This window comes from Pimephales promelas, chromosome 17 (assembly GCF_988280905.1).
Source record: "Pimephales promelas chromosome 17, fPimPro1.hap1.1, whole genome shotgun sequence".
Taxonomy (NCBI): Eukaryota; Metazoa; Chordata; class Actinopteri; order Cypriniformes; family Leuciscidae; genus Pimephales; species Pimephales promelas.
Genome location: NC_142785.1, coordinates 15848793 through 15872288, shown reverse-complemented (window position 1 = coordinate 15872288; position 23496 = coordinate 15848793). Strand labels below are relative to the sequence as shown.

At 36.2% G+C, this 23496-nt stretch overlaps 1 protein-coding gene across 2 annotated transcripts in view; it reads right to left on the bottom strand.

The window, feature by feature from the left end:
* The window catches only part of prkg1b (protein kinase cGMP-dependent 1b), a 193327-nt gene extending 171163 nt beyond the window's left edge, over window positions 1-22164 (bottom strand). The window contains exon 1 of one of the 2 annotated variants that reach the window (XM_039664767.2): window positions 21755-22164. In XM_039664767.2, coding sequence (XP_039520701.1) covers window positions 21755-22017 — 263 coding nt within the window. In that variant the 5' untranslated portion in view covers window positions 22018-22164. Of the gene's footprint in view, window positions 1-15098; window positions 15724-21754 lie in introns of those variants that run through there. The other variant, XM_039664766.2, reaches the window with a different exon arrangement.
* Window positions 22165-23496: the final 1332 nt, after the last annotated feature.

Below are 23496 nucleotides of genomic sequence, written 5' to 3'. Positions count from 1 at the left end.
GGACGTTCCAGTTTTAGCTGAATCAAATCTTAATATGGTATTGCCGTCAACGCATTTAACTGCACCAGTCTTTTTTTCCTTCCTTATCAACAATGATCACAAAAGTTGCCCACACCGATGACCCTGGATGTTTCTGTTGTAACGTTACATATTCGTTTCCCCTCACCTTTTTCGCAATGTCTGTTATCGCCTCCATGCTTGTCTGACAGTGTCGCGTATTTTTAAAATTGATTGACAGACCTGGCTTAACGACAATTCAAATACTTGCATGTAGTCAAACATCAATCCACATGATGGCGCACTAGTTCTTCTTGGCAAACGGAGCGTTTTTTTTTTGTTTTTTTTTTGTTCTTTATGTGGAGCGAGCAACTGAGTGAATAAATGCGGAGGCAACCATGCTTATAGCCCATTGCACTACTGCAATTTTGTTAAATGCCCAACACTGTTTAAAATAATTCCTGTCTTCTCAGGTTAAATTGGAAAAGTCATATTTATTTGAAATTACCCTACACGCGAGGCCACTAATACCGAACCGGACCCGTGTCCGAGACACTCGTAGGATTTTTCGACCTGAACCCGCTCGGGTCTCGGGTTTTCGGATCCAAGTGGCGTTAAGACTTCTAATGTGACCTCTTGGCGTTTGAGTGTAGTGGGTACCAGACAACTGTTTTTTCAAGTACGGAATCCGAAGTCACGGTTCCCTACGCTCATGCCTTCGTCCAGAGGTGTCACTGCACATGGACCAGAGCCCGCGAGACTCTGCTCCAGGTGGGGGTGCGCACCAAGTCTAAGGCCGATCGCCACCGGTCAAAGCCTCCCGTATACGTCATGGGTCAAAAAGTGTGGCTTATTACCAAGAACATTTCGCTCCGCTCCGTGTCTAATAATTTAGCTCCTAAATTCACTGGCCTGTTCCCTATCAAGATCCTTAGTCCGGTGGCAGTCCGACTCAAACTTCTTCAGGCATCTCTTTAAATCCTGACAGTCCCTCTCCCAGCTGCATTTCAGCAGCAGGCAGCAGCTCAGGTCCTCAGAACAATCAGAGATGATAATAAAATTCAACGTCGCCAATAACATCGCAAAAAAAGAGCTGCCAAAGGGCAAGAAGCCCAAATTACAGGTGTTGGCCATCTGAGCGGCATGCGACAGCAAGGGCTCTGACTTTGAGCCATGAAATATTAAATCTCCGTTTAGGGAAGCACTTTCAAACGGTAGCAATTTCTATATTGAAATGTTTTGCTTAAAATGTTTTAGTTTGGAAGCACAGTGAAGCACTTTAAACATTTTTGTTTTGTATACAGTATAATTATTCTTTACATAAAAAAGGATTTACCTACACCTTATTCTTGTTTAAAAACATTTACATAATATATGAATGTACTGTATATGGAGCGTGATAAAAAAGGTGATGCCAGCTGAGGAAAAAGGTGTACCCAAATAAAAAAGTTAGGCGCACCAGTGTAACCAAGGCAAAAAGTTAGTCTGGACTCTCTGGAGCCCTTGAGTCTATACCCCCCAAGATTACTGTTATAAACATAAGCCTGGTCTGAAGGCCAAAGGGGGACGTGTTGCTGAAATTTATAGGGTCAATTTGACCCCATTCAATGTTTAACGTCTGTAAAAACATAATTTTATTTTTATTTTTTGCTTCAAATTTAATGACTTGTCCTAATTTAATGGGGACAACTCTGAAAACATAAAATTTACCTGCTAATATTTTTTCAAAGTCCTGTACAAATTTTGTAGCATCGGTGTTCCTTGGGGTCAATTTGACCCCAGGCTCTTTTAGTTGTATAATAAAACAGAAGAAATATTGAAATTTCACACACATTTGTTTTGGTTGTTATATTGAGGTCATTATAACATGTTATAATTTGAATTTATAATGTTCATTGTAATTTTACATATTCAATATCATTTTCAAAAAATGTCCCTCTGTTTTAGGGCTCTAACCAAACATAACCATATCTGTAGTATTGCGAGAACTACTAGTAGTTCACATGACATGTGACATAATTCTCAAGATAACTAATAATTCTTCCCTGTGTATTTGGGAGGGGAAAACATCATTTTTGTGAGAACTTGGATGTTTCCCGTGCCATGGGGGAGGAGAAAACATAATTTTTGTGAGATTGACCCCAAACATAACTCGTGTTACTATCCTTGATAAAATAAATAGTTTTTCTTTCCAAATTTTATAGATTACAAAAATCTATACTTAGAAATATTATAAAACAAAATAAAACACCAGATGTATTTATACTTTTCCAATTTTAGGTCAAATCAGTAAGATTTTATGTTGATTTGTAAATTTGTCCATAGTCGTACAATGGGTATTCTGGATGTGTAAGGGGTTAGGTGGGGTTAGGTGGGGTTAGGTGGGGTGGGGAGGGGGGTGGTGGGTGTATGTCAACTTAAAACGTTACTTAAGTAGTCAACAAAGACATAAATTAACTAAGACAAAACTTTGTAAAAAAAATACACATATTGTGGAGGTTTAAATTACTGGGGTCAAATTGACCCCAGAGGGTAAAAAGTGTTATCAGATTTGAGGGTAACAGGAGGGTTAATATTTTCAGTATTACTCAGAGGTCTTGTTTTAAGTATAATTATTTTGAAGTGATGGCGCTTTGCTTTGTATAACATTAATTAGTATAAACGATAAATCCCACTTGACTTTTATATAGCTACTGTATACAGGCCACCAGGGCACCATACAAACTCTATTAAGACTTTATCTGCAGCCAGTTAAAACTCTATGTACTATTACAAAATCAGCAAATTCTTTGATAGAGTCTGTATGGTGCTCTGGTGGCCTGTTTAGTAGCTAGTAAAAAAGTCAAGTGGTTATTTATACTAATTAATGCTATACAAAGCACCATCACTTCAAAATAATTATAATTAAAACCAGACCTCTGAGTACCAGGGCACCATACATACGTAGTACGCAGAGTTTAGTACTGGCTGCAGATAAAGTCTTAATAGTTGGTGATTATAATTATCCATGTAGATAATGAAAAAGAAGCTTTGGGATTGGCAATTCCATACATTCAAAACTCAATTGGATATATACAACATGACATTGTGTCAGGACCCACTCATTGTCATAATCATAATTTAGATTTAACATTGACAAGTGGAATCAAGAAGCTTCCAGAAGTTATAGATCATCTTTTTAATATTATTAATCATTGTCATTAGGATATGTCCCAAAAACTTTCAAGCTGGCTGTTATTCAACCTCTCATTAAAAAACAACTTGATCCTAAAAAATTAGTTCATTACGGATCGACCTTGAATCTCCCTTATCAGTCAAAAATACTAGAAAAGGCAGTATCCTCAAAACTATAAAAAAAGATAGAAGATTAGTATCATATACTGAGACTGAGACTGCTCTCATTAAAGTAACACAATGATTTGCTCTTTTCATACAGTCGTGGTTGTCTTTCTAAATTAGTGTTACTGGACCTATTTAATAGTATTGACCAAAACAGCTCTTTATTTCTTTGTGGCCTGATGAAATATATCTATTCACAAAACTAACGGAAGACATAGTTAATATTAAAAATTGGATGACTAGTAATTTCCTACTAATTGATTATAAAAAAAAAAACAAAGACCTCTGCACATAACAACCTACAATACTTTATAACACTTATGTTCTCTGTTCTGTCTCCTCGGTACTTGAGCGAGCTCTTAAAGCAATGCATTATAATCCTTCATGTCTATATATATATATATATATATATATATATATATATATATATATGAAGAGTTCAGATGCAAAAGCCTCTAAATGCCATTTGAAATTTTCTTCTTTAATGATGATTTTTATCAAGCTTGTATATTTAAGTTCAGTGATTTCACTTAAATTGCAATGATAATTACCTATTAATTGTTATTTAAGTGAAATTACTGAACTTAAATGTACAAGTTTGATAAAAATCATCATTAAAGAAGAAAATTTCAAATGGCATTTAGAGACTTTTACATCTGAACTCTTCATATATATATATATATATATATATATATATATATATATATATAGTGTGTGTACACAAAAAAGAATACCCTCTATAGTCAATCATGTATTGATTTATGACAATTAATGACAGAGTATTTTTTTTATTTATTTATTTATTTATTTTTATTTTAGCCTTTATTTAACCAGGAAAAAAATCCCATTGAGATTACAAATCTCTTTTTCAAGGGAGTCCTAGAAGTCTATGTTGTCATCTTAAAGTCATTTTAAGTCTATGTTGCAGCTATGTGGAAAAAAAAATTATCAAAACGCGGGGGCACGTTTTTGGTCCTCAGAGGGTTAACTCAAAGATCTAAGACTCTTACACAATGTACACAAAAGGCCTATTTCTCTCAAATATTGTTCACAAATCTGTCTAAATCTGTCAGATAATCCATCCTCCTCACAGGTGTGGCATATCAAGATGCTGATTGGACAACATGATTATTGCACAGGTGTGCCTTAGGCTGCCCACAATAAAAGGCCACTCTAAAATGTAAGTTTTAAGGATGATGAGCATGCATTTGAGCTTTCCTGAGATGGTATCTGACAGTTTGAGCAGGGTGGCAGCTGCACATTTTAGAGTGGCATTTTATTGCAGCCAGCCTAAAGCACACCTGTGCAATAATCATGCTGTCTAATCATCTTGATATGTCACAGTGATATGCCACACCTCTTGGCAAAGGAGAAGTGCTCACTAACAGATTTAGACAGATTTACAAACAGTACATAAACAGATCGCGGCAAAAATGATGTCATTGCGGTGTGCATGGGCACTTTTTATAACATCGCGCGTAGCGGCGCATCTGAACATTAACGACTTCGAGCCGAATCTGGCCGAACTGGTACGTCTGTACCAGCATGTTTATTATCCTTCTATACACAGAGACATTAGTATTGATGAGCGACCTAAAAAGCCTCTCATTTTGTGAATAGGAATACATTTTCATTAAGCACCCAGTTTGCACTTGTCTAAAGTAATTGGTTACATTTACAAAATACGCCTACAATAGCAGAAGTAAGCCCTGCTGATGAAATTAAGGTTTAAACACTCTTCAATAAGGCTTCAGTTGTTTACATGCAGTGAAAGTAGGTTACAATAAACCTACTGAATTTGTGATGCGATCTGGGAAAACCCATCATATGTTGTACTGGTACGTTTCCAGTAAAGTCTAAATATAGATTGAATGTCAGTTTTTTGTCAAAATTGGGTTTTTATTAAATTATTATCAGCGTGAGAAATCAGGGGTGTGGCATGAGAGCGTAAGAATTGGCTCAATTGCGTGAGTGTCATCATGATAAATGCGTGAGAGGTGGCAGCCCTGCAGTTACAAAGTTACTTAGTTAGTAGAGTGCCTAAAGTGGACTATCAAAATAAAGTTACATTTGTTTCTCTTTTTCTCACTTTTTTGTCCCAGTACTCAGGAATCAGTGAGCTACTGAACTAAAAAATGACCAAATACACCTTAGGCTATGCGAATCGTGCTAGTTAGCCATACAGTTCAAACCAGCTGATAAGACGTTTGAGTGATCACTGCTAATAACTGTTCAAATCAAACTCATAACGACAGCAGCGGATATGCACGATCATTTGTATGCATATGAATTCTAAGGGGAACATGAGACTGAAAATAATGGAACTCTTACAGGATTATAAACTAATTTGTTGTTTTCTATCCCCCTGATCGTGCAATTGTCTAGAGAAATATGGCCTCAATTGTTCTGTCTGACGCTGAATAGGGGATTAACGACAAATCATTTCACGTTTCATACTTGATGAGGGTATTAAACAGCGAGACAATCTATTATTCACACACATGGGCAGCCATTGACCAACAATAATGAAAGGCGTAATAAAAAGACAAGGAGACAGGGAAACAAAAGCCAGATGAGGGCTGATCACTTAAAATGGTACAGGTGCACTCTAAGAAATATATTTAAATGTAAGAAACAGTGTACTGTTTACATATGTATTGTATTGTATTGTGTATCTAGTAGATTTTAAATAGGCATTTTACCTGTATTTTGAATGACGCATTGCATGGTGTCTGTATAATTAATAATAATAAATGTTAAACCAAATTACAATTTTATGATTTATTAAGGATCATGTGAAGGTTCAAAATGAACCTTTGGTCTAATAAAACATTGGTACCTAGTCAACCGTTCTGAGATTTGTTTTCATGATAATCGAATGTAAAGAGTTTTATAACAATTTAAAAACTGTTTAGCGTATAACGCTAGTAATGGGTACTAGTAATGCATTTAATAAGTAAAAAGAAATTGCTAGTTAATAACAAGGCTTAAAATAGTCCCACACTAACACAGTAACATAATGAGGGTCCCTGTCATGCAAAATGAAGCATTGAGAACTTTTTAAGTGTACAGACCGTTTAATACGAAGATATTTTATAAAGACAATCCACTTCGTGTATACAGACAGGAGCCATCTTTGGAAAACAGTCTCGACTAGTCAAACCACGAACGACGTGCTAAGTGAGCTGAACTGTATGAACGGCGTTCGTGTTTGACTTTTTGAGACTGTTTTCCAATGATGGCTCCTGCCTGTATAGCAACGCATTCTCACCCTTGGGGGTGAGAATGGGCTGTGTATACACGAAGTGGACTGTTTTTATAAAATATCTTCTTTTTAAATTTTCTTTACACTTACAAAGTTCTCAATGCTTCTTTTTGCATGTAGGACCCTCATTATGTTACTGTGTTAGTGTGGGGCTATTTTGATGTTAGTGGTATAAACTAGCGATTTCTTTTTACTTATTAAATGCCCCCATTACTAGCTTTATACGCTAAACAGTTTTTAGAGATAAGTCTCTTTACATTCGATTATCATGAAAACAAATCTCAGAGAACGGTTGACTAGGTACCAATGTTTTATCAGACCAAAGGTTCATTTTGTGCCGGAGTTCTCCTTTAATGTATTTAAAAAGTCACAGGGATATGGTAATAATTAATTTTTCAATGATAATGAAATACATTTTTGAAGTTTGAATCAGTTCCCTAAAATTATTTACAAAATTAATGTATATCATTAATGCAAACTTCATCAGATAATGGACAATTTCAAATTCATTAATCAGCTGAATTCAGTTCAGTTCAATGACATTTATCTGCTTTGGTGAAACAAGTTCAGTTCAACTATTTAACCAGCTCTACTGAAGGCAAAAGTGTCATAATTCAGCTGAAGTTAGTTCCGTGATTCAATTACATTGACGATGTTGTCAAATTTGTCAACTATGAAATAAATTCCATTCAGCTATAAACCTACTCTACCCAAAACAATAGTGCCATTATTAATCTCAGTTTTCTTTCACAATCCAGTCAAATTGACATTACGGAATATATTATGTAATCAACCAGTTCTAGAACTTGGTTTTATTTGGGAATTGATTGCACTGCAAAACAAAAAGGGTCAAATTTGATTTCATGTAGACAAACTTTCCACTCAAAATCTGCCTCCAAGGGTCCCATGCGATACCATATCAGAACGTTGGTATCATGACTTATTTTGAATGGCAAATCACCAAACCATTATCATGAGTATTCCGCTAGCAGATCATGATCAGAGCCCGGGTCACATTCACAAGCACACTGACATTAATAAAGGCCGTCATTAATGTATCTTATGTTGTAAAAGTCTTCTCATGCAATTCCTTCATGTTTGCCTAATTTTAGCTCCTCAACTCCCAAAGGCTCATTTACCAGAAACAGTCTATGTGGACTGAAACCTACACGCTGTTCCAGAGGAAATTAACAGTGCTGACAAAACGATGCTTTTGAAAACAGAAAGTGAGAGACTAAAAAGAAGAAGCTGGTGGAATAGGCAAATTGGCAAACCATTAGCCTGTGATCAATGTCAACCCCTGTTTCCTTCATTAGCGCAAACTAAAAATCCATCACAACCAACTTTCTCTTTTAGCTCAGAGCTGCTGGACAGATTTCTTCAGAAGTCTTCAGAGAAGGGCAACACTACAACTCCAAAGGGGTTACCATGTAGCAAAAAAAAAAAAATACCACCTCAGAGTCTTTGATATTTGAGGCATCATTATGGATGGTGTCATGGCAGGCCACTCGGTGGAATGCCAGAGTGTTTTTTAGGCCAGATGGAGCATGGCTTTGTTAAGCCACGCTGAATAACTTCAGATAGGCTGGTGGATAGTGTAGATTGGCACACTTGCAGTATGTGTGCTGCCATCTCCTACCTAACAGTCCTTCCCTCTCAGCATGCTTTTTACAGCTCTTAACCCACTCTCCACTTCTTTTGTTTAACAAAGATTCATGTCTGCCCAGACACGGAAAACAACACTGAGTGATTTCCTTAAAAGGAGAAAATATGCTCTTTTGGTGGGAAGCAAGATGGATGCATTCCGCAAAACTGAACAGGGGCCCCAGAGTGGGAGAGGACAATGTAAAGACACTCGTGGTTGTTCACCGTGCCTGTAACAAACATTAAAACAAATGTCAGGTGTCCCTGCTTTTGAAAGGCATTGTGCATCAGAGCAATAAAAGAGCAAAAAAATTCTCGCCTGTGTATGTTTGTGCTTTAAATATTCCATGGGGATTGTTTGATATTCGTTTAATTCAATATTCAACAATATTATTGATCTGCCTTAAATGAGAACTGAACTGAGCTGGACAATGACATCACTGTTTTCTCCAGAGCGGCTATATACCTATATGAACTAAATTCATCATTTTTTTTTTCTTTTTTTCAAGAAAAATTAACCAACACTGAAGCTGGACTATGACGCTATTTTCTTCTAGACACAAACGTTGTTGCATTATTTTCCTGTTATCTCTGTTAATCTGGTTTTAAACAATCTGTATTGTAAAAAGCACCATAGTAAATAAAGGTGACTTGACTTGTTGCAACAAAAGCCATATGTCAATATTGCAACCAATCTCCCCAGTTTCAAAAATGACAAATTGAAAAAAAAAGTTTGTTTAAAACAGACACAATGATCTGCATCTATGCATGATGTTTTTAGCAAGCAATTATGGTCAGATTTTGAAACCTTTCGTTCTTTCAAATTCTAAATAGATTTTGATGAAAAATTCTAAATAGCTTTTGATTTGAAAAGCAAAAATGTAGAAATGCCCTAGAATGCAAAACGAGTCACCAGTATTGCTGTTTTATTTTTATTTATTTTTTTTATTTTTTTGTTGTTTAAAAAAATAATAATGACAATTAACAGTGATGATGAATGAAGTAGATCTGCCAAGTTCTTAGAAATGTAGTCTTGGTACTCATGTTGCTTTCATATGGTTTTGATAAACAATATAAAGATTGGTATCTACTATGAAAGAATTTTATGCATTCATTACTTTTTTAAATGAGAACTTCCCTGTTTTCCTAAGTTGCCTATGAAACCCTGTAAAATGATTTTTATGTGAAGGACTTTTGGGGGATAAATCAGAAGGATGTGTTTGTTACGCACGTGCTCGAGGACCTCTCTTCGGTTCAGTGACACATGAAATGAATGTTCAGGATAATGGCAAAAGAGCTACTGTGTGTGTGCCATGTCAATGTGTCATGTAAAGAAAAGGTGTTCATTTAAACTATAGTCTCACATAGCCAGATCTATAGTCACAAATATACTTTATAACAAAACTATCATAACTGCAATTTTAATTACCTCGTCTGTCAACACGATGCCGGTATATTGAGTTGGTGGGCCACATTGCTATGATCAGATGCTTTCTCAACTGCTGTTTTTTCAACGCTGTTATTTTTGTGTGTTTATTTTGTTATTGAGAGGAAAGTGCACAGCACATATCACTGCAAAGGTATTTTATTATTATTTCTAAACGAAGAACAAAAAAGAACTTTGCTGTGAGTAAATCGGAGAATTGAATCATGTTCAGTCTCTTGTACTTTACATGTGAGGTGCAGGACTATGGGTATAAGCAATACGTTGCTGGCTGCAGTTCACATAATGGCCACTGATGTCGCTACAAACAAGGTTTTATGAATTCTACATACAGCCCCTTTAATTCAACCATTATGTCAAAAGTAGCTACACATTTTACTTGCACCTTGAATAAATGTGATTGTACACAACTTAATATTTTTTTAATCACAGCAATTAAACTTGCCTTGTCATGAAAAATATTTTTTCTGCAAATTTAAAAGGATCTTGAAATTTGCCATGATCTTTTGACATTTGTTGTGCCATTTTAAAATTCTGCTAGTTTTATAGCTTGAAACGTACTTCCAGGCATGTACTGGCCATCGGGACTACAGGGAGATTCCCGGTCTGGTTGGGCCGGCGCGTTATGTAGGCCTATTTTGTTTTTAAACCATTATTAATTGTAAATATATTATATCGTAAGTGCATTGTTTTATTGTCCAATTGCGGGCTTATGTGTCTCTCTCATGAAGCCGCATGAAGCTGACGCTAACTGTCTGAAGAGCACACATGACGTGTTCAATCAACATTGGCCAATTAGAATCAAGTTCAAGTTCTAGACCGCTTTTCAACTGCAGTGATCCAATGTGATGATGTGCAACGAAATTCATGTTAAAGCATAAATCTCTAAACGTAAAGGGGGACCAAAAACTTGAGAGAGAAAAAACGACAAGAACTTGAGGCAGATGACACCAAATGTGTTAAAATAAATGAATTATTTACTGGAAGGCCAGCAAAAGACTTAAGTCTTAAGACTTAAGTGAAGATGTCAGAAGGCTACACTTAGCCTTCTGCATTGTTTTGTTTAAAAATGTTACGATATTCCAGCTGTAATAGGCCTCACTCACTGATCTATATAAATGACATTTAAAATTCTCAGCTCGCAGGTTCTGTCCATTTTATTACGAACTTCAGACAATACTGTTTTGCCGCTAGAAAATATGACGTGACAGATTGCTTTAGCGCCTCGGTTCAAGTAAACCAATCATCTGTTACTTTTTATTTAAAGATAAGATACAGTGCAACTTATCGAAACAGTATATGCCTCATAAATAATATCAATCAATCAGTGCTTTTCAACCACGGAAAGAGATCAATAAAACAGCAGGAGAACAATTATGTCACAGAACGTTACATTTACCTCAGGAAAGCCATTTAATGACCATAGCACATAGTTGACTTGAAAAATAGCTATAGAAAGGAGTATTTTGCTAAATATGTGAAAATTAAATAATTGTTATTATAATGAAAACTGCATTATAAATAAATATATATATATATATATATATATATATGGAGCCTCATTATGTTAGTGTGGGGCTATTTTGAGCCTTGTTAGTGGTATAAACTAGCGATTTCTTTTTATTTAGTCAATGCCCCCATTACTAGCATTATACGCTAAACAGTTTTTAGAGATAAAACTCTTTACATTCGATTATCATGAAAACAAATCTCAGAGAACAATTGACTACATGCCGATGTTTTATTAGACCAAAGGTTCATTGTTTGCCGGAGTTCTCCTTTAACAAGGATTAATATATATATATATATATATATACGTATAAATGTGTGTGTGTGTGTGTGTGTTTACATGCATAGTGGGCCGGTCTGGATGAAGTGTCCAGGGCTGATTTTTTGTCCCAGTCCATCTTGTTTTGATATTGGGTGACCTATGATGTCACATGATACAAATTTATTATCATGTGACATCATAGGTCACCCATAAGACTGCCTCCAGAGTAAGACGCCGACAAAAAGTCAGTCACTTACTGTCTGATATTTGCCTACAATGGATGCGACAGTTGCACCAAAAACAAATAGAACCCATTATAGTCGCTGACGCTGTCTACACTGGATACAGTACACAGATGTGCGTTCGGTTTCTGACGCACTTGAGTCTGTCGACAAAGGGACAAATGAAAGAGTGAAAGAATGTTTGCTTTGACACCACGTCCAGTTCAAATGGGTCTTTGTGTCTCTGTAAAGACTTTAGAAGGATCCCAGCATCAGAAATAAGTGGATGGTGCATTTTAATGACATCCAGGATCGCATCAAAGGGTTGTATGTCCACAGCAAAAAAAACCCGGATCATTTCAGACAGAGGGTCTAACACAGTCTCATCCCAAAAAGTCATATAACTGACGTCTTGGGAAGTCTTTTGACCATACGTCAATATCCGCCTTCATAGGGCTTTATATCCGCCCCCTTAAACGTCGGTAGATGGCGAACCCGGGCCGTCATACAACTGACGCTTTACCTTTAACGTCAGTTAGGTGACGGGTTAGGTTTAGGGTTAGGTTTAGGGTTAGGTTTAGGTATGGGGTAGAGTTAGGATCCCATAACCTCATCTACCGACGTTTAAGGGGACCCTAAAAAGGCAAATATTGACGTATGGTCAAAAGACGTCCCAAAACGTATGACGTCTTGGGATGAGACCGGGTTGGAGGGTCATATGAGGGTAGAACATTTTTGCTTTTCCTCCTATGTTATTTGTGTGTGTTCAAAGAAACTTGAACAATATACACTCACCGGCCACTTTATTAGGTACCCCATGCTAGTAACGGGTTGGACCCCCTTTTGCCTTCAGAACTGCCTCAAATCTTCGTGGCATAGATTCAACAAGGTGCTGGAAGCATTCCTCAAGGAGTTTGGTCCATATTGACATGATGGCATCACACAGTTGCCGCAGATTTGTCGGCTGCACATCCATGATGCGAATCACCCTTTCCACCACATCCCAAAGATGCTCTATTGGATTGAGATCTGGTGACTGTGGAGGCCATTTGAGTACAGCGAACTCATTGTCATGTTCAAGAAACCAGTCTGAGATGATTCCAGCTTTATGACATGGCGCATTATCCTGCTGAAAGTAGCCATCAGAAGTTGGGTACATTGTGGTCATAAAGGGATGGACATGGTCAGCAACAATACTCAGGTAGGCTGTGGCGTTGCTACGATGCTCAATTGGTACCAAGGGGCCCAAAGAGTGCCAAGAAAATATTCCCCACACCATGACACCACCACCACCAGCCTGAACCGTTGATACAAGGCAGGATGGATCCATGCTTTCATGTTGTAGACGCCAAATTCTGACCCTACCATCCGAATGTCGCAGCAGAAATCGAGACTCATCAGACCAGCCAACGTTTTTTCAATCTTCTATTGTCCAATTTCGATGAGCTTGTGCAAATTGTAGCCTCAGTTTCCTGTTCTTAGCACCCGGTGTGGTCTTCTGCTGCTGTAGCCCATCTGCCTCAAAGTTCGACGTACTGTGCGTTCAGAGATGCTCTTCTGCCCACCTTGGTTGTAACAGGTGGTTATTTGAGTCACTGTTGCCCTTCTATCAGCTCGAACCAGTCTGGCCATTCTCCTCTGACCTCTGGCATCAACAAGGCATTTCCGCCCACAGAACTGCCGCTCACTGGATGTTTTTTCTTTTTCGGACCATTCTCTGTAAACCCTAGAGATGGTTGTGCGTGAAAATCCCAGTAGATTAGCAGTTTCTGAAATACTCAGACCAGCCCTTCTGGCACCAACAATCATGCCACGTTCAAAGTCACTCAAATCACCTTTCTTCCCCATACTGATGCTCGGTTTGAACTGCAGGAGATTGTCTTGACCATGTCTACATGCCTAAATGCACTGAGTTGCCGCCATGTGATTGGCTGCTTAGAAATTAAGTGTTAATGAGCAGTTGGACAGGTGTACCTAATAAAGTGGCCACTGAGTGTAAGTGAACCTCAAGGAACATATTAAAAATGTTTTAAAAATCCATGTCATGGCCTCTTTAAACACCTTCAGTTGGTCATTTCTATCATGCTCAATGCGGTGAAAAACGTTAAAGGTGTTAAAGGAGTATATGTGTCATACACTCTGCACATCCAGCCTTCATAATAAAGTAATAAATGTAAAATAAAAAATAAATCTGTATTGGCATGAATCATCAAATGGTTTCATGCACAGTATTTGTTTTAGTATAATTAGTCCTGCATGTATCACCAGTGTTCATGAATACCAGCACAAAGAATGTGATATCTTCACAAAGATGGTAGACATCTGGCTCTCGACCAAGATCCACTCAGCAACAAGAGTAAATATTCACCAGACATGAACACAAGGAGTAATGCTCACAATCTGTGACAAAAGACAAGAGTGTAGGGGGAAGAGAAGTTGCAGAAGAAATGATGGCATTGCTAGTGAATAAGGGAGGATTTGGGAAAATACTGCCATAGAGATGTAGCTAATGAGAATATAAAAAGATTCTCACTGGTGCAAATAATCTACTCTGCCTTCCAATTGACTGTATTTCAGTGCAGCTCATATGTTTCACTGAACATGTATGCCTGTGTGACTGATTTGAGACATACCGCTTCAATGGAAGCAATAACATCAGACTGTCTGTACAGACAGTTTACGTGATCAATGTTTCAAATATGCTTAACATTATGAGTTTTTGATGGAGAATCATAAATATGTATTCCTCAATTTACATTTCTTTGTTTTACAGTACACTTTTCAAAACCCTAAAACTACCTGTTTATTTCCAGGTTTTGGTTCCCAGATGGTCTCATACTTTTTCCCTTATTGCGTTTCTACACATTATACTATCATAAACTGAATTATGTACTATATACCATGTCTTGTGCACAGCCAATTGAAGTTTATTTGTCAATTTGCAATTTATCATTATTTATTTATGCTATGCTAGGCTATTACAACCCACATGTCTTGAAACACAATAAAGAAAAATCTAATCTAATAAAATATTTATGTTGCAGAAAATAATATATTTTGTAATGCACACATTCTCTTCACTGTGTATGAACTGCATAATCTGCATTTGAATATGCACTTTTTTTCTCTTTTCAAAAGTTGATCAAGAGAATCAACAGGTTGACTGGCCGTGTGCCTATCTCTATGATACATCACATTAGAAGCAATGAAGGTCAGATATAGGTTTGATGGATGGTTACGATTATACTCGCAGCACAGAACTCAATGTGTTCTAGTGACCAAGATCACTTCAAAAAATGAGAACAGCCTAATTGCATATGCATAATGGAATTAGTAATGCAAATCATCAGCACTTTATTCTGGTTATTTTGATGGACACCTTCAAAACAACATTGATGAGATATAAGTGGCACCTACTGTGGGCTCTTTGGGTAGAAAGGCAGGGTGACATGACTGAGTTCGTGAATATCAAAGGCTGTAGGTTCGGCTGAGATCGCCTGTCTCTTGGTCCTCTGGTGCTCTTGAAGGACACTCTGCTTGTGGACTTGTTGCGTTGCCGGTCTTATAACTGATCGGTATTTGTCTAACTCATTCTGAAGCTTCTGGATGAGTTCATCTTTCTGATCCAGCTCCAACTCCAGTTCATCTATAAGCGCGTCTCTCTGTCTCAATTCTTCAATCTTCTCCTGTAACGCGTACTGGAGATCGCGTAAAGTGCCCATTTCTCCACAGTTAACGATCCGCAGCCGTTACCAACTTGGCGAACGGTCAGTTTTCGGTCATGAAATTAAAAACAAACGGCTTTTTCTCGTATGTTCCGTGACAATGTCGCCAAAATTCGCAGCGCCAATCCACCGGTGTGCTTTCCCGTTACTTATAACGAAGGAATGAGCGGGGAAACACCCACGGCGTCTGCAGACATCATATTCGGGAGACGAAGTTTTACAGGGCATTCATTTTTTTTTTGTCCAAATACGTCAGTCGCAGCTGTGGAGCGCGTCGGGCGCGAGTGGAACGCCATGAACGCGCAGTGAACGCGCTGTGAGAGCCACATGCTCGCGGCTCCCAGACGAGCCAATGGGGAAAGACTCAAGCGCGCACCTGCAACAACCGCTGAGAACTCTCTGCGTGCGCTACCTTTCACGAGCACATGAGCACACTTCAATAGCAGTTCCTTTACCTTCATAAAAGCGAACATTTCACCAATTGGATTATTTATTTTGTTTAGATATTTCAACTCCTAAACTGTGCAAATCAGACATCAAATTAAATACACTCCCTCAGAGAAATGTGCAACCTAGCTGTCTCAGTGGTTAGGAGTTTGCCAAACTTTTTCTGAAAGGCTTATTTAATCAAATATTTCATAAAACACTTTAAAAAATCAAGCGTGCTTTTTATATTTTGTAAGATACACAGTAAAAACGTTTTTCATCATCGGTTAATCGTTTAATGTTATTCCTGCAATGTCAGAAGAAATGTCCCTGTCATTAAATAAGAGAAGCAAAGTGAAAATCACTGTTTCATCTATTTTAAACACAACATTTTGTAAATGACAAGTAGGCGTAAAACAACATGTTCCAGTAGCAGGATCAATATATTTGTTTATCCTGCTGGAACAACATTCCAATCAACCAATCAGATTTGAGGGAGAAGTTTGCAGTTTATGTCAAGTTTAGGGTTACAACCAGTGCAGATTGGGTGCTTCGACATCAGTGTTATTCACCATTTCCCTCTGATTTCAGGGATATATTATGGGATGGATGTGCCATAATAAAAAAATCACACAAAAAAAATCACACAAAATGTAATAAAATATATAAATAACAAACACAAAAAAAACACTGCTTCAAAAGACCTAAAGGTAAAGGATATATAACATTATATATGTATAAACTTTTAGCTCAATAATTTTAGTGTATTATTAATACACACACACAGAATGAATTGAATTGAATTATAATTAATGGCAAGAACACACAATCTTTAAAAATAGGATCAAAAGCGTCCTCTAGTGGAGAAAGTCTACAACATATCCAGACAGAGATAAAGATTTAGAATAAAGATTTAACACCAACTGCTGCAAATAGCTAATAACATCAATAGTTAAAATGAATTGCTTTAAATATGTATTATAATAATATGAAGGTTAAGCATGTTTGCAAACTGCATCTTTATGCACTCTAGTTAGCACAGTAAGCAACATTTCTTGTTTCATATACCATTCTGTTTGATAGAAAGGATGTTAATAAAGTTGATAATAAATGTCCTGAATCTCGAACCCCACAATGTAGCACACACACCTCACTGGGGACATTATTCAGTATCTAGTCCATGCCTTCCTTTTAACTGATTTCTATTAACACTGTCCTAAAATGAATCCCATTTATCATGCATAGCAGAAAAGACCAATTACACACTATTGATGATGAGGCTCTGTCGTTCTCGCAAACCATTTACACGAACTGCAGATCAAAGTGGCTGTGCCAATGTGGACGTGAGAGATGTGATGCTAATGTGGAAGGCCTGAGCCCGTATCTGCAGAACAAACACAGGGAAGATAACACACTTTCCATTCTCAAGTGCTTTTCAAGCAGCTTGTTGATTATATAAGGAGTTCTACATTAGAACACACAGGATCAGAGAAGAGGGTGGGCCCTGATTGTCAAAGAGAACGCTTTTTATCAGTCACAAGAACCTGATATGTACGGTCGGTGTATATGATGCTATATTAAACTAAAAACAAGTTCAATGTTTTAAAATGCCAATAATATTGTGGAATATTACCACCATTTAAAAGAACTGTTTGAACTGTGTTATATTTGAAAATAATAATAAACTACATTTGAAGTATATACATGCAAATATTTCTAAAATATATACATGCATGTGTGTGTGTGTGTGTGTGTTTGTGTGTGTGTGTGTGTTTTATATATATACAAAATAATTAACCAGACTACACTCTCATATATTATATAAACACAAACATTTATTTTGGATGCGATTAATCGCGATTAATCGTTTCACAGCCCTAGAAAATATATATAAAATATAATGCATATGCTGCTGATTTGCTGCCTTAAGAAACATTTCTTGAGAACAAATTTTTATGCTTAATATTTTTTTCTGTAGACTCTCCCATTCAAAAGTTTTGAAGTATATGATTGAAAAAAATATGATAATTAAAATAATACTTTTATTCAGCAAGGACACATTAAACTAAACAAAAGTAATTCAACAAAACTAATCAGTGATGACGTTAAAATATTTTTATATTTCAAATTAATGCTTAGATTTTGTATTATCTTAGTATTTTTAATCAATATTATATATATATAATTGATTTATTTGTATTTTTGTAAAGCCATAAGCTCAGGTGATCTTTAATCTCAAACACCAGCAGAAAAAAAATTGTCGATTTAATTGAGATTTAATATAAAAAACATATCTTATATTTGATATACCTTGGTTGCATATATATATTTATTTTAGATTATTTATTACATTATTTAAAACTCATTACACCACATTTGTTTTATTCCTATTTTTTTTTTTTTTTAAATGTTAAAGGGGTGATATAATGCTCCTTTTTACAAAATGTAAAATAAGTATCTAATGTCCCCACAGTGTGTATGTGAAGTTCCCCACAAATCATTTTTTCATAGCATGTTAAAATTGTCCTTTTTTGAGGGTGAGCAAAAATGATTTCTGTAAAATAAAATATCTCCCTTTGCTTTGAACTTTGAGAATTGTAGCTTTGCCGATGTTATTTATGCTCAAACAGCAACATTACACACTAACTAAAGTTAAAAGACTGAAATCATAATCATCCACCCCTATAAAACCGAACCAAGTATTAAATGAATACTTGAATACTCATGTTATAAATCAGCCCATTCTCATCCCAAGGCGTCATATACTGACGCTTTTGCCAATGCGTAGACATCCAACGCACATGGCACCTTTTAGCATCAATATGAGACACAGATGGGGCAGAAGGCGCCTCCTAGTGGTCTAACCCTAACCCTACCCCAGACCTAAACCTACCCATAACCGAAGCGTGTTATATTGAAGCTAAAGGGTGCCATGTGCGTTGGATGTACACACTTTGGTCCATATGGCACCTTGGAATGAGAATGCGTTGAACGAATATATCAGTGGCTTAGAAAAAGCTTTTTACCAGATGTTGAGATCACATGACAGCTAAATACTACTCACTCAATAACTCTCTGACACATTCAATTGCTGAGTAAATCATATACACAGTCATAAATATGCTTAATTGGAGCATTATAATGGGATCATGAATTAATACAATTTTCTTTTCCATTTCTTCCACTCTTCATGATAGGTGTCAGTAACACTGTAAGCCAAGCCCACTGTAAAACAATACAGAGGCTGCGTCTGAAATCACATACTCTCTTATTTTGAATCAGTGCATACTTTTTGAGCACTTAAAAAACGATGTTCTAAATATTATGAGTGTATAGTATGAATGTAATCCGGTCAGCCCACATTCACCATGCTATCATTATCATGTGACCTACCAGCGTCAGTTGCTTGCTTCACTAACATTCATAAATCCTTTCCTGTGGCCTCATAAAAGTGTCTAAGATATGCACACTTCATAATCTCGTTGGAACTTGTAGGTCATCCGGGTACTCTTTGCCTACTTGCTAGTGTGCATTCGGGGGTTACTTAATTTGTAAAACAAAGACAGATTTCGGACACAGCCTGAGTGCGGCTTTCAGTGCCTGTTACAGATTCCTCACTATTTTAATATCAACACTTCAAGGGATGATGACATTTTACTGACATCTAGTGGCTACTAAAGGGAAGTTATTTTACTTTTGAGTCATTTTAGAGGGCAGGCAATAGTTAAATGAAGTGTCAAGACTGCTTAATACAATCCCAAAATGTACTTCTGTGTATTATCGTCAAACGCAACCTAAAAATGTAGCATAAATTTCAATCATATTCAGCAAGCCACAGCTCCCACTGCCCCCCGCAGAAGTTAATAAAGATATTCATTTACTGAAATGGGGTTTACTCATTCCCACTAAATGTGGCACATTCCACATGTTTCCAGGAAAAGTTGAAAGTTATAATATGTGAATCCTAAATATAGCAGTGAATATCTATGACATTAAATATTTAACAACCAGCATTAAATATTCAACAAGGTTAGGGTTATACAGAAGGCCTATTGGACATTGAGCAAGAATGTGAAAGAGTGCTTTTAGGCCTAGGAGCATTAGACCAGATGTGAACTTATGTGAATGCATTAGCTATATTAGGCATTACAGACGAAGATTATTCTAATGTCAGCTAATTATGATGCATATACAGTAGCTGGATACCATGCAAACAAATCACTTTAATAAAACAAAAACATGTAACCTGCATCTCATTTTATCCATTGCATTGTTAGAGGCAAAACTGGTGAAGCATTTAAACCCTAACCCACAACTCACACCTTTTTTTTCTGGAATTTATGCTCCACTCATTTAATTCCCAGAAAGAACAAGTTGCATTTTAAAAAAAGTACTGAAACTTGGGAGAAATATATTGCAGGTCAGTGACAATACACTTAAGTACTCATGACTCATTACTTCGTGAGCTTAGAATTATAAGGTTCTATCTCCACTTTTGGTCGAAATTGAGTTTTTGACATAATCTGATCCATTAGGTGTTTATTAATGCCTGTGTGGTGTTATTTTTGTAAAAAAAAAAAAAAAAAGAAAAAAAAAAAGAAAAAAAACATTAATAGATAAAGCTATAATAAAAGATTATATACTACATAATAGTTTTGCCAGCTGGGATGTAAAAACTTTGATGCTCAATATCCCAGAACTACCCTAAACCTTATATAGAACCTTATAATTCTAAGCTCACGACTTGCTTCTGGCAGATTATAAGAACTGACTTCTCCAATGAAATACTACTGATGCCCATCTGCAATACCATCAAGTACAATCAATCAAATGTAGCAAACATCACTCCTCTGCACCTGTCCCACAATATGCAGCAATGTAACTCATGTCTAACAATCTATTAATTATCATAGAACAGATCATGGATTGACTGGTTTTACTTAACACACACATTCAGAGCATGAAAACATTTGTTTGTTTGATATTAATAATCTAATCAAATAAAAAGCTTAAAGTCATTTTTCTCAGTTCCAGATTTAGCATTGTTACAAGGTTTAGGCCAGTATAGTATAGTATGGTATACTACAGAATAGTATAGTAGCCTATAGTCATTAGGATAGTATAGTAGCATGTAGTCACCATTGTAGTATAGTATAGTAGTATAGTATAGTAGCCTATAGTATAGTATAGTAGCCTATAGTCATCATTATAGTATAGTATAGTAGCCTATAGTATAGTAGAGTAGCCTATAGTAGTATAGTAGCCTATAGTCATCATTATAGTATAGTATAGTGGCCTATAGTATAGTAGCCTATAGTATAGTATAGTATAGTATAGTATGGTAGCTTATAGTATAGTGAAGTAGCCTATAGTATAGTATAGTAGCCTATATTATAGTATAGTATAGTATAGTAGCCTAACGTCATCAATGTATAGTATAGTATTGTATAGTATAGTATTGTATAGTATAGCCTATCATCATCAGTGTATAGTATATATAGTATAGTCTATAGTATAGTATAGTATAGTATAGTATAGTATAGTATAGTATAGTATAGTATAGTATAGTATAGTACAGTATAGTATAGTATAGTCATACAAAGTGACAAAATCTTGCCTACAATTTGTAATCACGTGTAAAATTATACAGTAGTATATTCAGTAACCCAGCTGCAGGGAGCATTCTCAGAACTTCCATATGTTCTCTTAAAGTTATGAGAACGTTAGAAAAAACGTTCTTAGAACATATTTTTGTTAGCTGAGATAGTGTCGTATAGAGCCACGAGTGAAAATCTAATCTTTATCGGATCAGTATAGTCACTCACAGAGTAACAGACTCGACTCGGACGCAGACCATCAGTCTGGTCATGACACCGAGGCAAAAAGCACAGGTCTATAGTAGCCTAAATGAAGTGTTCTTACCTGTCCGACTTGGGGTGTTTGCGTAAAGCTTCGCTTGTCAAATCCTGGAAAGACTTGTATGCCTGCGGTTCCGCGGAGATGCCCTGCGCGCGCCTGGTTCGTCTGGGTCCAATAGCGCTCGGCAGAACTGACTGACATTTGTGCAGCTTTCTCTTCAGTTCATTCACCTCCAGCTCCTTTGCCGACAGCAGCCTCTCCATTTCCTTTATCCTCTCCTCTTTTATGAGCAGCATCTTGGCAAATTCTTCGTCTAATTCACTCATATTTGAAGTTTGAACAGAAGAAGACTGCCGCCGAATGATGGCTAAACTCTGTCAGTCAAGATTCACTTTACCACAGAGCAGCTGTGCTCCGAGCACTCCCTTCCTGCAGACTGGGACGATTGTTTCATTGAGAAACCAATTAGACGTTCCTCTCCCTCCTTCCCCAGAGAGACCTGATCATGATCACTCCGCTCCAGTCTACAGCAAACGCTTTCTTAACGCACGATCTCGAGCCTCAAATAGAATCAATGATCATATATGATTGGTGACGTGCCTTTTTGTGTTATGTACAGATACAGGATAGACAAAGCCTTCTTGAAAAACAACTTTAATCCATGAACATACTTTATTTTGTTATGTATTTTGTTATGTACTTTATTTTGTTATATTTAGTACATAAAGGAACCAAAATATGTATCTTTCTCAGTAACAATCAAAAACCACACAAACTGCAAAATTTCCATGTCTTTGTTTGCATTTATTTATTTATTTAATAGTAGATGTATCATATAATAGATAAAAAATTATTTATATTTCAGTAACAAACAATATAGGCTATTATATAATATATATATATATATATATATATATATATATATATATATATATATATATATATATGTGTGTGTGATTGTTTTTTGTTACTAAACTTAATTTATTTTAAATAAATAAATAGTATTGCATTTATTTGTTTGTGTGTTTGTATTATTAATAGGCCTATATCATTTTTTTTATTTTTTTTGTATTTATTGTTTGTTTGTTTGATTGTTCCTATTGAGGGATGTTTTATCATCTGAGATACACTGAAAAAAAAGTTTCTGCCTTAAACTTACAAGTTGTTTGTACTAAAAAATGTAAGTTATTTCAACTTACGGGTAAATAACATTACACTGACGTTAAAAAAAAATGAATTGAATCTTCTATAACTTTGTATGTATGGCCTATAATACAATTAAAGTTGTTGCATTCAGCAAAAGCTGTTATTTGAAGGCTCTGAATAGAAACACCTCAAATATCATATTATGCATATGCTGGTCTTCTTGGCTCAGTCATCCAAGAAAAAACTAAAGTTAATCTTTACAGACCCACTGATCTGGAATATGGGAGAGAGAAAAAAAAGATTTCACTGTTCAAACTTACAGATAGTAAAGATGTACGTAACTATGTTACTGGGTACTAGTTTTCAATTTTGACTTTATTAATTTGTTGTCAGCAAAGTTTTAGTAAAAACAAAATGGTCATTTTTGTTTGTTTGGTTATTTTTCTTCAGCGTCTGACTGATCCGGTCACCTTGACTTCTGTTCTCTCTGCTTTGTTTATGTCACACAAGACAAAACCTGCTGTGATTCACAAAATTTGAGCATGGTTGGTTATCTCATCCCAATGAGGCAATGCCATCCGCAGCTCTCTAGGGGAAAGAGGATCAGCTTTCAGACAGACAGTCAATGGTCTGACAGTCAATGGTCTTCCTGTAATGCA